Source organism: Sapajus apella, unplaced genomic scaffold, assembly GCF_009761245.1.
Source record: "Sapajus apella isolate SASKATOON/1434 unplaced genomic scaffold, GSC_monkey_1.0 scaffold113, whole genome shotgun sequence".
NCBI classification, from domain to species: Eukaryota; Metazoa; Chordata; class Mammalia; order Primates; family Cebidae; genus Sapajus; species Sapajus apella.
The window spans coordinates 5,344,398-5,361,310 of NW_022437053.1; the positions used below are offsets into that span (position 1 = coordinate 5,344,398).

Consider the following 16,913-nt stretch of genomic DNA (forward strand, 5'->3'; position numbering starts at 1 on the left):
GGACTGATACTCAAGATACTTAATGTCTGGTACCATGTAAGTATCAATTAGTCAGAGTAGAGGCCAGCTGTACATGGTCAACGTGGGAACATCCCACTGGATGCCAGCCCTGTAGGAGACTGCCTGGGCCATTCACTCAACCCGAAGTTACTAGCTAATTAATGAGATATTACCAGAAAAAAAAATTACATTCAAATATCTAGCTTTTCTTTTGACAATACATTCAATTGCATAAAAATTTTATCAATGAGTAAAGCTCAAAACATTTTTGGCTATTCCACATATACATGTATTAATAATTTTATTTGCCCAATTCATTTTAGCAGCTAGTAAGAAAATGCTTATCCCAATGACTTCCTTATTTAAGTGAACTAGTATTTTCCCTCTTTAATTAATATATATAGATGCAATCAGTTTGAACTATAGCATATAACATATATTCTAGATAAGGCAATGTTATAGATACTATTTTCTTTTCAACTTCTACACAAAGGTTCTGAAATAAAACAGGACAGAATCCAAAGCCAAGATGACAGAGCCCTAGAATAACCTGACTGATTACCAGAGTTGCTACCCGCTTCGGTCAATATAATGTGCTCAACAGCAGCACAGGGCAGTGCTCCATCATCTCCTTATGTCACACACTGCAAAGCACTTGAACACAGGGCATCTCGTCAACAGAGTTCAGCCAGCACTGGCGGCTTGCCTCCTGTGCCTGTCTGCAGGGCCCAGGTCACACTAGCAATCCAAAGTGCCTTGGGAATGTTAACTACATATCCATTTATTTTGCATGCCCTTTGACTTAGCAATTTCACTTTCAGCAATTTATCTAGGAAAATACAACAGATATGAGGACACTGACTGTCCTCCATCGTTATTATCCATTATTATCCACTGTTTGCTGCCAGGATGGTAAACAAGGCTTAGAGCAGCCCCGCACATGCAAGTTCCAGATACATGCCCTGGGAAATGCTCAAGCATGCAAAACCTCAGCAGACACCATGCTTCTCCCCCGGGATGCTGTTTTCCCGACCAGAAACGCCCTTGCCGCCCACTTGGTTTCGATAATTCTGCCTTCTGTATGTAGGGCCTGGGGAAGTTCTCCTTGTCCTGACACATCAATGCTCCACTGCAGACTCTCAAGGCTGCATGAACTTCCTCCTGCCTCTTACCAAAGCCGTCACATCACACTGATGCATGTGAGTTTGTCTTGTTTTATTTTGCATCTTTGCCACAGTATTGCCAGCATATATAACTGGGAATCACCCACAGTTGGTGTTTAAAAGATGTTGAATGAATAAATACAACAACAGTCATCATCACAGTGCTCATACAAAATAAGAAACTGAGTAAATGAGAACAGTCATAAGACAAAATACTGCGCTCAAAAATTACAGAAGATGATTTAATCATATGGGAATTCTAGAGATGGACAATAGTGGTGGTTGCACAAAAATGTGAATGTACTTAATGCCAATGAACTGTACACTTAGAATAGTAACCAATATATGTATTTCACTATAATAAAAAATAAATAGAGCCGGGCACGGTGGCTCATGCCTGTAATCCCAGCACTTCAGGAGGATCATGCAGTCAAGAGATCGAGACCATCCTGGCCAACATGGTGAAACCCCATCTCCACTAAAAATACAAAAATTAGCTGGGCATGGTAGTGTGCACCTACAGTCCCAGCTACTCAGGAGGCTAAGGCAGGAGAATCGCTTGAACCGAGGAGGCAGAGGTCGCAGTGAGCCAAAACTGCACCGCTGCACTCTAGCCTGACGACAGAGACAGACTTCGTCTCAAAGAATAAATAAATTTGGAGCAAGACTCTGTCTCAATAGACAGACAGACAGATTTTTTTAAAGTTAATGATAAAATACTTAGCAAAAAGAGCTTTAAAGTATACCATATAACTTCCGTAGGAAAATACATTTAGGAACAGAGGAAAAGGAAAACTACAAAGATATATACCAAAATAGTACCAGTGACATTTCAGGTAGAAGTATTAAACATTTTCATTTCCCTCTTTTGATGGTGTTTTTCTAAATATGTGTCACTACATTAAATACTTTCTTTAAAAAAAAAAGTATAATTTTTGAAAACAATTAAAATGTACCATTCTTGTGGACATAAAACGACTCTCAGTATGAGACACACTCTAATGAAAGTGAGGGTCTGGTCATGTGGCGGCAGGTAAGTGAGCACCTGTAACAAACGGCTCGACGGCTCTCACCTTCCACTGCTGCCTTTCTCATCCTCCTCCTCTTCATTATCTGAAGCTAAGAAAGGAACCGCAGCCAAATCTTCCTCCTCTGCACGGATCCGGCCCAGCAGGATGAGACCATGGATTTTACAATCGATCCCTGAGCTCCTGCACTGCTTTATGGCAATTTCAATATACCTGTGATACTAGACACAAAAACAGTGATCTACAGACTTTGTGGAAACAAGCGTATTAGACTCTCTAACTGGAGAGCAGGAGGTGTGAGACATGAGCACTGCACACAGTTAGAGCGCCTTTACTTAAGTTCTGGGAATACCACCTGAGTTACTCAAAGGTAATGCTGCCACATTTGAGTAATGTTTACCTTCAAAAGAAGTGATCAACTCATCTACCTAAAGCATGAGATTCTGATTTTCTTCATAAAATTTTTCAATAGGATAACAGCCTTAATGAATGACTGCAACTCTTCTGTCTTAGAACTTTCTTGAACCACGATGCCTTAAGAGATTAAATGTCAAGTAGTAACATACCTTTCATCGTTTTTAAAACGTATTTGAATATACAAAAATTAGAACAAACAGTACGAAGAACTCCATGACCCAGCTCAAAAGTTATTAACATGTGACGAATCTTGTTCAGATATGGATTATCATTAAAAAAATTCCAAGCATTATGTTGTTTCAAAACTTCAGTATTAGCACTGAATCAAGGAGGTTTGGGGGTTTGTTTCGTTTTGTTTTTGAGACACAATCCCGCTTGTTGCCCAGGATGGACTGCAGTGGTGTGATCTTGGCTCATTGCAACCTCCACCTCCTAGATTCAAGCCATTCTCCCACCTCAGCCTCCGGAGTAGCTGGGACCACAGGCATGTGCCATGACGCCTGGCTAATTTTTTGTATTTTTAGTAGAGACAGGGTTTCATCATGTTGGCCAGTCTGGTCTCGAACTCCTGACCTCTGGTGAGCCGTACACCTCAGCCTCCCGAAGTGCTGGGATTGCAGGCGTGAGCCACCACGCCCGGGCAGAATTAAGGAGCTTTTGAAAAACATATCCACATTACTATTATCACAGCACAAACAGTAATTCCCGTATCATCTAATGTGCTACAGTAATCAAACTTTTCTGATCATCTCATGTCATTGTATTGTTGCCTCATTCAAATCAGAACACAAGCAAGACCCAACCTCCCCCCCCGTTCTGCCTTCGCCATGCATTTAGGGGAGGTGGTCTATTGTCCTAAAAATGCCCCGTACCCCACGTGGCAGACTGCGTGCCTGCTGTGGTACTGACAACAACATTCCTCTATCCCTGTACTTCATGTGAACAAAGCACACACTAACAATTACTTTTTATTGCTGACACTAGACCTGATCACCCTCAGGATCTACCATTCCTGAGGAAATACAGGTTGACCGCCACCACAGCGATGCAAAAGCCAAGTTGAGAATACCAAGAATGCTACAGAAAAAAAATTACCCAGTTTCTTTATTTTTTCTTTAGCAAGGAAAAACAACAAGAGAATTAAGACTTCCATGTAGCGTAGAATGCAAACATCACCTGAATCGTGATTCACACAAACCAACTGCAAAAGGTCATTTACAAGATAACTAGACAATCTAGACACTTACTGGATATTACACGACATTAAAGACTCGCTGGGGCAGGGAAATGAGGTGGGAGAGAGTCAAACACAACTAGCAAAACATTGATAAATGTTGAAGCTGGGTGGCAGGTTTGTAGGGTTTCCAGCATACTTTCTATTTTTGTTTATTTACGTGTTATAAAATTCCCAGCTGGGCGTGGTGGCTCATGCCTATAATCCCAGCACTTTGGGAGGCTATGGTGGGAAGATCACCTGAGGTCAGGAGTTTGAGACCAGCCTGGCTAACATGTCTCTACTAAAAATATAAAAATTAGCTGGGCAAGGTGGTCGACACCTGTAATCCCAGCTACTTGGGAATCTGAGGCAGGAGAACTGCTTGAACCCAGGCGGCAACGGTTGCAGTGAGCCGAGATCATGCCACTGCACTTGCACGTGGGTGACAGAGCAAGACTCCGTCTCAAAAAAAAGAAAAAAAATTCCCATAACAAACTATTCATACAGCAAAGGCCATGCTTAAGACTCAGCGGCTCCACAGGAATGGTACATTCCAGCTCTCTGGTGGGTTGGGGCATGCAGGCTAGGTCAGAAGTTTTCCATTTACTCACAACACTTCATGTTTCTCACGTACGTGACATACACTAAATACCACAGGATAAACCGTTTTGAATTGAAAATTTCTTGGATTAAGTAAAGATATCTTTTATGAATGACAATCTCAGTTGTTGATTTAATTAACTGTAGTTATTTGTTTGGTCAGAGTAAAAAAAATACTCTGAACTATATAACTAAGGCACTCTACAGGATGTATTCAGTTTCAATGCAGTAAGTTACCAGTAAAATGCATTAAAATTCAAGATTTTTTTCAGAAAAATTCAATATTATCTGTCATTTTTATAATCTGCCAATTTCTTCAGTCATTAGCACCACTGGTATTGGCTATAACAAATCAGTCTATTACGAGATACACTGGGCTGACGAGGTTCAATGGCATTCCAGAATAAACGGTGACAACAGTGATTGCATTAGATATTTCAAAGTAGCTAAAAAAGAGGATTTCAAATGTTCTCATCACAAAAAAGTGATAAACATTTGACGTGATATATTATTTAGCATGACTTGATCATTCCACAAAGCATACATGTAATAAAACATCAGTGTTCTCAAAAAATATATACAAATTATTACAAATTACTGTCAATTAAAACTAAAATAAAACTTCTTAAAAAACGAATGGTAAACTGCGTTTAATAATTTAAAAATAAACTTATCTGTTATAAACTTTAAATGAATACAAAAATCAACTATTTGATATTTTTATATACTGTCATTATAATCAGTCCACGCAAGACAACAGTATAGGCAATACAAACACCTGTCTTAATTTGTCTAATTTTACATATACTTGATGTATTAAAACAATGTTGACATTTTATGTGGAAAGGTTTACTGAAAATTTGAGAGACAGAGAATTGCTCATCTGTAGTGCATGGGTACTGTTTAAAAGAATCTTCATGGATTCTCTCAACCTTTTCCAGAGATAAACTTAGATTCATTTTGAAAGTTGCCTTATTACCAAAAAACTGCCACTCCATGACCAGTTCAGCCCTTGATGCCAACAGGTGTAATAACAAAAAACTAACTTCAGCATCACCTACATGGTCAGAAAAACCACCAGAAACTAAGAGGGATTTCATGAAAACAACAGGGTGCAGATGCAAACAGTAACCTGAGATGCCTGATGACAACCCTGCTGGGAGCACCTACCGAGTAAACCTCTGCTACCAAAGGAAGTGGGGATGAAATCTGTTTCCTCTCCAAGCTGATCTGACAAGCAGCAAATTCAAGTTGTATAAAATAAGTTCTATCTTTTAAAGTGTCCAATTTTAAAACAGATACAACCAATTCTAAGGGGGGGAAACTGGGCTCAATCCTAGTATAGAAATGGCCCAGTCAGCTCCCTTGTCATCTGCAAATCATCCAAATGGAACACTACCATTGCTACTTACCTCTGTGCAGTCATTCAGAAGGGGCACTGTGGTGTCAGAAGGGTTAATATTGATTGTCTTTAGTTCAATAAGGTTATTTAAGGAATTTCCACCTAGGAGAAAATGGGTAAAGAATCAAGCAAAGGCATCTTTATGACAGAAGGTACTTTCTTTAGGTAAAGGAACTGAATTACCTGACACCACAACGAGGGATGGCATATAGCTGCTGTCCGCAGGATCTACGATCATTTTTAATCTATGAACAAGAACATCAGGGAAAATCTCCAAACGAATCCAGTGCTTAAAAAAAACAAAAACAAAACCCACGTTTTCAGTTAGCAAAGTTCAGCTACATTTGCTGCTCCAATGGTATCACTGAAGCTTGGATCGAGATTTTTCCAGTATAAAATGTGGCATGAGAGAGAATTTCCCCTCACCCTAGCAGCAACAAGAATATTCTCCCCCTTTCTTTGATCGTTAGAGAAAAGTCTCCCTCTAGGCCCCAGGAACAATGTATTTATAGACTCCTGACCGAGGGGGTCTTTTCATACCCACCAAGTGGGTGAGAGAAAACTGGGGTCTCGATGGACAAAGGCCTGTCCTCAAGTCCGACCTGTGCCCACGAGCCGCACCCACATCTCCCGGTCATCACGATGGCACTCCAACGTGCAACACAAATTTGTTAGACTACACTAGAAAAATCTTTAAGGAGAAGCAAACTGAATTCACACATTTTATGCAGGAGAGGAGGAAAAACATCCTGACCACATCCGCTATCCAGCGGCGAGTTAGATACAATCTGTTCCTCACACTGTATAAAATCTCGGACAATCAAGCTGGATGGTGCGTAACTCTGTGACTTTGAAATCACTTAAAATTAAAGCATAAAATGAGTACTGACAGGTGGTATCAACAAAACTTTGCCGGCTGCTCAAAGTTGATTTTGAAAACGTATGACGCAAAACCATGTGAGAGGAAGTGCCTGCGGCCAGCCCCCGGGGCACACTACCTTTCCCTGCGACCCCGAGGACTGCCAGCAGGGCTCGCTGCCATCGATGAGACGGGACGCCTGGTTCACAGAGGACGACACATTGAGGCTCTTCACCATGCGGGACCAGCTGTCCAGCAGCATACCTGGCTGGCTGCTGTGGCAACGCTTCAGCTGTTTTCCAGAACGGCCACAAAATACCGCAGACTGACCTATTTCATGATGGTCAAAAAGAGAGTTAACCCTTGCTGAACTGGGGAGAAACCCCATGATCAGGCAGTCAAGAATATTACACCGTGAGGAGCTTCAAACTCAAAGGAGCCGATAAATGCCACAAACAGCTTCAAAAAGCCTAGTCAAGATACATTATACCAATTTATGAGATGAAGTCCATACAATACTATGATTTACTCTGCTAAAGTCTCCAAGGTCAGTGAGATAAAATCTGTTACTCATACTGTTTAAAATCTCTGACAATAAAATTGAATGACATATAACTCTGTAACTTTGAAATAACTTATAAATTAAAACACAAAATGAGTATTGACAGGTGGTATTTCCAAGTAAATTTTTATTATATTTCCAAACAAGATATAAATAAGCTGTGGGAAAAGTTCAATAACAGCAGTCACAACAACCATTCTTATTAAAAATGCTTTTATAAATATAAGGCGAAAAGTAAATTCTAAAGTGCTTCCACTTCCATTAATGGCAAATCTAGAATTCAAATGGCATTTTAAAACTTAGCTGGGCATGGTGGTGCACCCTTGCAGTCCCAACTCCTCAGGAGGCTGAGGGAAGAGGATGACTTCAACATAGGAGGTTAAGGCTACAGTGAGCTATGATTGTGACACTGCACTGGAGCCTGGTCAATAGACCAAGACTCCGTCTTAAATAAAATTTTTTTTTTTTAACTTTTGAGCATCACCGGATCCTATCAAGGGAATAAAATAACAACTTACAGGCCAGGGGCAGTGGCTCATGCCTGTAATCCCAATAGTTTGGGAGGCCAAGGCAGATGGATAACCTGAGGTCAGAAGTTCTAGACTGCCTGGCCAACATGGTGAAACTCCATCTCTACTAAAAATACAAAAATTAGATGAGTGTGGTGGCAGACACCTGTAATCTCAGCTATTCGGGAGGCTGAAGCAGGAGAATCACTTGAACTGGGGAGGTGAAGGCTGCAGTGAGCCAAGATCATACCATTGCATTTCAGCCCGGTGGCAGAGTAAGACTGTCTCACAAAAAAACAAAAAAATTATAGAATGGGATAAAATATTTGTAAATCGCAAATCTAATAGAGGTTTAATATACATAAATAACTCATACAACTTGACATCAAAAATTTTAAAATAGGTGAAGGGCTTTAAAAGACATTTCTGGCCAGGCACAGTGGCTCATGCCTATAATCCCAGCACTTTGGGAGCCCGAGGTGAGTGGATCACCTCAGGTCAGAAGTTCCAGACCAGCCTGGCCAACATGATGAAACCCCTTCTCTACTAAAAATATAAAAATTAGCCGGATGTGGTGGTGGGCTCCTGTAATCCCAGCTACTCAGGAGGCTGAGAGAGGAGAACTGCTTGAATCTGGGAGGCGGAGGTTGCCGTGAGCTGGTATCGCGCCAATGCACTCCAGCATGTGCAACAAGAGCAAGACTCCGTCTCAGAAAAAAAAGGCACTTTCTCAAAAAGGGTATATAAATGACCAAAACACACATGAAAAGAGGCTCAATGTCACTTGTCATTAGGGAAATTCAAATCAAAATCACAAGATACCACTTCTCACCTGCTAGCACAGTCAAAACCAAAAACAGAAAATAACAAGTATTGATAAGGATATAAAGAAACTGCAACTCTCAGACATTGCTAGTGGGAATGTAAAATGGTACAGCCACTCTTGAAAACACAACCGGACAAGGAGGCTTATGCCTCTAATCCCAGCTCTCTGGAAGGCCAAAGCAGGTGGTGGATCACCTGAGGTCAGGAGTTCAAGACGAGCCTGATCAACATGGTGAAACCCCATCTCTACTTGAAATAAAATAAAAAAAAAATTAACTGGGCATGGTGGTGCACACCTATGATTCTGATAGCAGAAACAACCCAAATGTCCACTGACAGATAAATTAAATGTTACATAAGCTGGGTGTGGTGGCTCATGCCTGTAATCCCATCACTTTGGGAGGCTGAGGTGGGCAGATCACTTGAGGTCAGGAATTTGAGATCAGTCTGGCCAACATGGTAAAACCCATCTCTACTAAAAACACAAAATTTGCCAGTCAGTGGCTCACGCCTATAATCCCAGCACTCTGGAAGACCAAGGCAGGCGGATTACTTGAGGTCAGGGGTTCAAGACCAGCCTAGCCAACATGGTGAAACCCTGTGTCTACTAAAAATATAAAAATCAGCTGGATGTGGTGGCACGCGCCTGTAACCCCAGCTACTCTGGAGGCTGAGGCAAGAGAATCACTTGAACCCGGGAAGTGGAGGTTGCAGTCAGCCAAGATCACGTCAATGCACTCCAGCCTGGGCGACAGAGAGAGACTCTGTTGAATGGATGAATGAAAATTAGCTGGGCATACTGGTGCAGGCCTGTAATCCCAGCTACTCTGTAGGCTGAGACAGGAGAATTGCTTGAACCCAGGAGGCGGAGGCTGCAGGGAGCCGAGACTGCGCCACTGCACTCCAGCTTGAGTGACACAGTGAGACTCCATCTCAAAAAAGAAAAAAAAGGTGATATATACATATAATGGAATATTATTCAGCCATTAAGAAGAATTAAGTTCTGACACATGCTACAATATGGATGAAGCTTGAAGACATTATGTTAAACACAAAAGAAGAAATCTTACATGGTTCCATCTAGATGAGGTATCTGGGGTAGTCAAATTCATTGAGAGCAAAGTTAGATTCAAAGTTCCCAGGGGTAGGGTAGGGGAAACAGGGGGTTAGAATGCTTAATGGGCACAGTTTCTGACGGGAGTGGTGAGAAGTTTGGGTAATAGACAGCTGTGATGGTTGTGCAACACTGTACTTACGGTACTTAATACTCTGAATTACAAACTTAGAAAATAATTAAGTGGTGTTTTTTTTTGTTTGTTTGTTTTTTTGAGATGGAGTCTCACTATGTCCCCAGGCTGGAATGCAATGGTGCATTCTTGGCTCACTGCAGCTTCCGCCTCTCCAGTTCAAGCAATTCTCCTGCCTTAGCATCCCAAGTAGCTGGGACTATAGGCGTGTGCCACCACACCGACCTAATTTCTGTACTTTTGGTAGAAAGTACAGAACATGGGAGTTTTAAGTTATACATATTTTGCCCCAATGAAAAATATAATAAAAGGTATACAAAAAAACCTCCCCATCTAACCAATTCCAAATGCCACGCAACTAAACACTAACTAGTTTCTCGAGATTCTTTTGTTTCCTTATGGAAATACAAGCAAACAAGCCTAGAATTCTTCCCCGATACCCTATCCCTAATTTTTTTAAAAGCCAGCCAGTCATCAGAGGGTAGGACCATCACTCCGTCTCACTGTACTCACTCTACAGAGCTCGCTGTATACGCACGAACCTTAAAATAACAAATTCCAATACACTGTGGTCCACAGTGAGTGTTTCATTAATAACATTTGGTGGAAGAGAGAATACAGACATTCTGCCATACCTGGTTCATTTATTCTGCCAAATGTATGCCTGGTATTGTGTTTTTTGGTCTTGAAACACGTTTCACAGAAATCAAAGTCATCACAGTTTCTGCATTTGAATCTGGAGCCATTGATAGGAAACATCTGACAGCCATCACACCTATTTGTAAAACAGCCATTGAGTTAAGAAAGGTCATTTATTAAACCTAATTCAACAGAAAACCATTCACCCCAAAGCAAATCTAACAATCATAAAAATCACTCACGTAACCCCCGGATGAACACTGGGCACCAACTCCATTTCTGACAGCAAGCCAGTCCAGTGAGACTGCTGGGGAAAGTCGACAATGACATCTTTCCCATTGGCACTGAAAGCTGGGACAGAACAGAGATCACCTGACACATCTTCACCAATAAAAACCTCGACTTAGAACTGCACCTGGCCACATCATACTACGCGGAGCTATTTTTTCCACAAAGAGCATGTCTTTTAGAGATAGGTACTAAAATACTTATGGATGAAATAACACATGATGTCAGCAACTGGTTTCAAAATAATCACAAGAAAGGAGGATGAATAATTCTGGCCGTGAGGTAACAACTGTTAAAGCCAGCTAACGGACACATGGAGGTTCACTGTAAACTACATTCTTTACTTTTGTATTAGGTTTAAAATAAGAAATTTTGTTTCTTTTTAATTACATCAAGTCAACAATTCCATATAATACCTTTGGTATCTTAGGGAATAAAACCACGTTCATGATGTAAAGATTCCTTTTATCCTTTCATAAGAGCAACGTGTCACTCAAAACAAAGAAGCCAATCTTATTTTTAAAATTTGTCTTGTTCTGATTTGCAAGTACTTTAACCAACTCTTAAGCAAAGAAAAACGCTTAAAGTGAAACATTAAACAATCCACTTGCTCTTATGTAACATGAGAAGCTCTAAGAACCTCTATCCACTGGGGAGCCACCACCAGTTGTGGCCATTTTCTAAGATATTTCATGAAAAGAGAGCCTTCCACAAGATTCAAACAAACAAACAAAAAAATCTCTTTGTGGCATAAAGAATTCATAAAATTATACGCATTCTTATTTCTCATGCAACTGTTAAAACAGACATAGTATGCCTTTCAAAGTGTGCCACAGATTTGATCTGGAATCTCAATAATATCATATTAAATATAACCTGAGAACTGTTTCTCAGGTTCTTGGGGGGGAAAAAAGAAGAAAGAAAAAGAGAAGGGCAGTCCTGACACTCAAGACCTGGCCTGTTAATGTCAAGTTACGCCATTTCACAGAACCACTGACAGGACAAGTTTACAGAACACCACCATCAGATAAGGCCACTCTGTGACTGATGAATCAAGGCACAACCAAAACCCCTCCTTAACCATGTATGATCAAGGTCGAATCTTATCCAAATCACAAACAACCACAAATTCCCCCATCCTGGTGATATGAATGACTGCTTCCTTACCAAATATGATTTCAGCCTGGCTCCATCTTTCTGCCTGCTAGGTAAATTTATTAAGACACGCTATCTTAGAATTACCCCTGCTTCCTCGAACCCTCCCCCAAATATCCAACATAAACTTCATTAGTCCTTGCTTACACCCTCTGATGGAGATACCCATTCCCCAAGGCATGTGTTTCCCTGCACTGCAATGAGTTAATATTAATAAACCTGACTTTTTCACTGCAGGCAAGTTCTTCTATGGTCTTTGGTAGAAGGCACTGTCAATCAAAAGGACACGCTATCTCTTTCTTCACACGTTTTCTTTTTGTGCTTGAAAAAGAAATACTGAGTACACATGCATTAATAAAAAGTTAACGTCAGGAATTTTATTACCCAGATAATATTACCTTTCACAACCCCCACACTCTGGTGAGTCACAGATCCCCATTTGTATTTTGGTGTGGTGACAGAGGTTTTGACCCGCACTTTATCACCAATCTTGATGTGAGAAGAAGAACTTGGTGGAGGATAGCCTACAGATTTCAACAACAAACGCATTATAATCAGCCTTCATTTTTGGGAATTCTGTCTGAAAGAAAAAGCAAAAGTCTGAACAAAGAATGTGCTCACCTATAAGTTCCACATGAATATACCTAACCCAGTAGGTGCCCCCTTTCTGCTGCCAGTCACACTGCACATTGAGGTCATGCAACCCATCTCGGTCCAGCTTGATGACTTTGCCAACGTCACCTTCGCACACTTCTTCATATGTTCGACAGCATCGAACCATCATTCCCACCTGCAATTGAAATGAAATTGGACATCCAGTCCATCATGTACCTGGGTGAAATGAGCCGTAAGTAGCATTACTCTATTTTTTTTTTTTTTTTTTTGAGACAGAGTTTCGCTCTTGTTACCCAGGCTGGAGTGCAATGGCACAATCTCGGCTCACCGCAACCTCCACCTCCTGGGTTCAGGCAATTCTCCTGCCTCAGCCTCCTGAGTAGCTGGGATTACAGGCACGCGCCACCATGCCCAGCTAATTTTTTGTAGTTTTAGTAGAGACGGGGTTTCACCGTGTTGACCAGGATGGTCTCGATCTCTTGACCTCGTGATCCACCCGCCTCGGCCTCCCAAAGTGCTGGGATTACAGGCTTGAGCCACCGCGCCCGGCCTTACTCTATTCTTAATAAGAATTTCGGCGCAACATGGGGGCTCAGATCTGTAATTCTACCACTCTGGGAGGCCAAGGGGGCAGATCATTTGAGCTCAGGAGTTTGAGGCCAACCTGGGTAACATGGTGAAACCCCATCTCTACCAAAAATACAAAAGTTGGCCAGGCATGGTGGCACATGCCTGTGGTCCCAGCTACTCGGGAGACTGCAGTGAGAGGGTTGCTTGAGCCTGGAAGGAGAGGTTACAATGAGCTGAGATCGCACCACTGCACTCCAGCCTGAGTGACAAAGCAGACCCCATCTCAAAAAAAAAAAAATTTCATTTAGCACCCAGAGTGCGTTCTAAGGATTATTTAATGCTAAAGGGAACAGGGATTCTAGAAAACTAGCTGGTTTTATGACTCAAGCAGGAAATATACAGGAAGAACCTGGATCAACTTGTGCCATAAAGCAAGGGAGCTTTCAAAGATTACTCAAAAGAATCACTCAAAAAGATTCTCTGATCATCCACAAAATAGCAGTGGAGCCAGGCGTGGTGGCTCACACCTGTAATCCCAGCACTTTGGGAGGCCGAGGCAGGCAGATCACGAGGTCAAGAGATCAAGACCACCCTGGCCAACATGATGAAATCCCGTCTCTACTAAAAAATACAAAAATTAGCTGTGCACGGTGGTGTGCGCCTGTAGTCCCAGCTGCTCAGGAGGCTGAGGCAGGAGAATCGCTTGAACCCGGGAGGCAGAGGTTACAGTGAGCCCAGATCGCGACACTGCACTCCAGCCTGGCACCTGGTGACAGGGCAAGACTCCTGTCTCCAATAAATAAATAAACAAATAAATAAATAACAGTGGAAACATCAAACCCCAAAAGCCAATGAATTGGTCATCATAATAAGGAAAGCAAAGCTTCCTGATCATCTTTATACACATCAGAACACCAAGGCATCATTCTAAAAACGGATGCAATCTTCCTGTATTATCAAGAGTAACCAGGATTAATAACAAAGCTTTTCTTCACAGAAGAGAACTCCTGAACTCAGAAAATATGATGAAGTTAGAAAATCACTAAGGTGCAGCCCCTAATATAGGTCTCGGTGATGACACCAATGCCTACTGGAGCTATGAGATGAACAATTAATATGGGATTTCATCCAGGAAGGAGCAGACTGACAAGACCCAATGCACCTAGCGCTGCCTGCCTGTTGAGATGGGGCAGGAGGGAGCTCGCCTGCAAAGCTTCTGTCTGAGATCAGCCTGGGTCCAATCACCCTCCAACCCTAACTCCTACTTCACAAGAGAAACGGGGAGAGAGGAAGATGTAAGCCAACACCACAAGGAGGCTGCTACCATATCCAGACTGTGAGACATCTGGAGCACACAGTTTCAGCCACAGACAGACAGCACGACGGGTGGGAAGGGGGAAGGAGGTTATCACGAAATTAACGTTTGTGTCCCCCCCCAAAAATTCATGCAGTCCCAATTCCTAACGTGGCTGTAGTAGGAGACACGGCCTCTAAGGAAGTAATTAGGGTAAAATGAGGTCATAAGAGTAGGGCTCTGACCCAAAAGGATTAGGGCCTTTATAAGAGGAAACACCAAGCGGGGTGCCGTGACTCATGCCTGTAATCCCAGCACTTTGGGAGGCCAAGGCGGACGGATCACCTGAGGTCGGGAGTTTGAGACCAGCCTGACCAACGTAGTGAAACCCTGTCTCTACTAAAAATACAAAATTAGCCAGGCGTGGTGGGAGGCGCCTGTAGTCCCAACTACTCAGTAGGCTGAGGCAGGGGAATCACTCGAACCCAGGAGGCAGAGGTTGTAGTGAGCCAAGATCATGCCACTGCCCTCCAGCCTGGCAACAGAGCAAGACTCCGCCTCAAAAAAAAAAAAAAAAAAAAAAAAAGAGGTACCCGTGCTCCCCCGCTACCTCCAAGTCCCCCCACCCCCAGCCCCACATCCAGGAGGACACAGCAAGAAGGCAGCCACCTACAAGCCAGGAAGACGCCCTCACCAGAAACCTGCCAGGCTGGCACCTTGCTCTTGGATGTCCAGCCTCCAGACCCATGAGAAATAAAGGCCAGCAGTCTATGGTGCTGTTACAGCAGCCTGAGCTACGACCATGGGGACCCACTCCAGGCTGAAACACACTTCAAAGAGCCATCATCCAAAAGCAGGCAAGGTATACAATCTTGGTTGTATCCAAGTTCAAAAAGTAACTATAAAAGCTATTTCTGAGGGAACTGGAAAACGACGAGCAAGCGTCAGACATGGGACGGTACTAAGACATTATTATTTACTTTCTTAGGTAATGTTGGCTCGCGGAAAAGTCATTATGTTAAGATCCTTTATCCACAGGGACACAAGCTGACACATACAGGTGAAATGAAATAATTTGGGGGATCTTCTCTAAAATATTCTAAAACATGAGGACAAGAAATGATATAAAGTAGATAAAGGCCTATATAAAAGATAGATTTTTAACAATTGATGGCAATGAGAATTACGTAAGGAAAACAAGGTATGTAGGAAGTGTCACGGTGGGGCTGGCAGAAAACTACCACCTCTGCGCCATGCCCACCGTGGACAGGCCGCCTGTGCTCTCCAGCTGCCCCGAGCCCGCCATCTGCCCCTCTGTCCTTCAGCTACTCTGCTGCCTCAGGCTGGGCGCCCGTCCTGCGGAGCCACCCGCGCACCCTCTCACTGCAGCCCCCGTCTCAGGAACGCGCCCCGACTCCCATCCCTGTACTGTAGTCTGCCCTTTCTCACTCCAGGGTACGCAGCACCTTCTAGCACATCATGAGCTCGCTGGCCGGCTATGACTGTCTTCCAGCACCAGAAGGCAGGCTCCCTGCAGGCAGGGGTCTCGTCCACTGAGGCGTGACATAGAGGGCACACTCGAGTATGTGCTGAATGAAGAACAGATCAAGGCTCCAGCTTAAGACAATTACTCACCTGAATATTCTCTCTCACATACACAGCATAATCATCATTACTCAAGAAATCAGCTCGTTTTTTGTAGGTCTGGCTCTCCGTCACAACAGCACCAGTAGACTGTAAGAGATAAATACATTGAAAGGAAAAAAAGGAAAATTCGATAAACCCACTCAAAAAGAAACAAGCCTGTGAAATATATCATACTAAAAAGTAGAGGATGAAATCCTTTAGTTTCCCTATAAAAATCCTCATTTAAAAAAGACTAATACCAGTAGCATGGTAGGCAAAAATGAATCTCAAAAGCTGTAAGTATATAAAATTTCCAAATTAATCTTATGAACAATTTACTCACATCAGAAATCAATGTGTCAAAACATGGTATTTAATAAAATATCTTCTAATGGCTACTGAAGATCATTAGATGATTCAACAAGGGTCTGTGTTAAAGCTAAAAGTAATTACGATAGAGAAACCCAATCATCTCTTCAGTAGGGAAACACATCTTCGTTCTGTGCCCAGGGATGCCGTATGTTGAGTAGATACAGTTAGTTCCTTCAAGGTACAGAGAAAACCAAGGTGCAAGACTGTCAGAGCACTAGACAGAGGGCAGCCCATGTACGGGCAGTAACATGGAAGGCACTGACCACAGGGTAGGCTGCATCGTCCATGTCCTCCATCACCTCCTCGTCAGAATACTCGTCGGACACTGTGTCTACATCCGAGAGGTCCGTGACCTGGACGTCGGAGTGGTCCAGCAGCCACCCCACCAAGGCTTCCACACCTAAGAGAAGCACACACAGCACACCACAGGGCGCCGTGAGCCACAGAGCACACCACAGGCCACCGCGAGCACACACACAGCACCCCACAGGCCGCCGCGAGCACACACACGGCACACCACAGGCCG

General features: G+C 42.8%; 1 protein-coding gene across 7 annotated transcripts in view; it reads right to left on the reverse strand.

The window, feature by feature from the left end:
* The window catches only part of HERC2 (HECT and RLD domain containing E3 ubiquitin protein ligase 2), a 205,873-nt gene that overhangs the window by 68,719 nt on the left and 120,241 nt on the right, over positions 1-16,913 (reverse strand). For all 7 annotated transcript variants that reach the window (XR_004263267.1, XM_032259981.1, XM_032259980.1 and 4 more), the window contains 10 exons: positions 16,651-16,787; positions 16,025-16,123; positions 12,532-12,700; positions 12,309-12,434; positions 10,710-10,818; positions 10,464-10,603; positions 6,825-7,015; positions 6,010-6,115; positions 5,837-5,928; positions 2,237-2,412 (listed from right to left, as the gene is read on the reverse strand). Coding sequence is in view for 6 of the 7 variants with exons in the window: in XM_032259981.1 (XP_032115872.1) it covers positions 2,237-2,412; positions 5,837-5,928; positions 6,010-6,115; positions 6,825-7,015; positions 10,464-10,603; positions 10,710-10,818; positions 12,309-12,434; positions 12,532-12,700; positions 16,025-16,123; positions 16,651-16,787 (1,345 nt within the window). In the remaining variant the exon portion in view is untranslated. The remainder of the gene's footprint in view (positions 1-2,236; positions 2,413-5,836; positions 5,929-6,009; positions 6,116-6,824; positions 7,016-10,463; positions 10,604-10,709; positions 10,819-12,308; positions 12,435-12,531; positions 12,701-16,024; positions 16,124-16,650; positions 16,788-16,913) is intronic.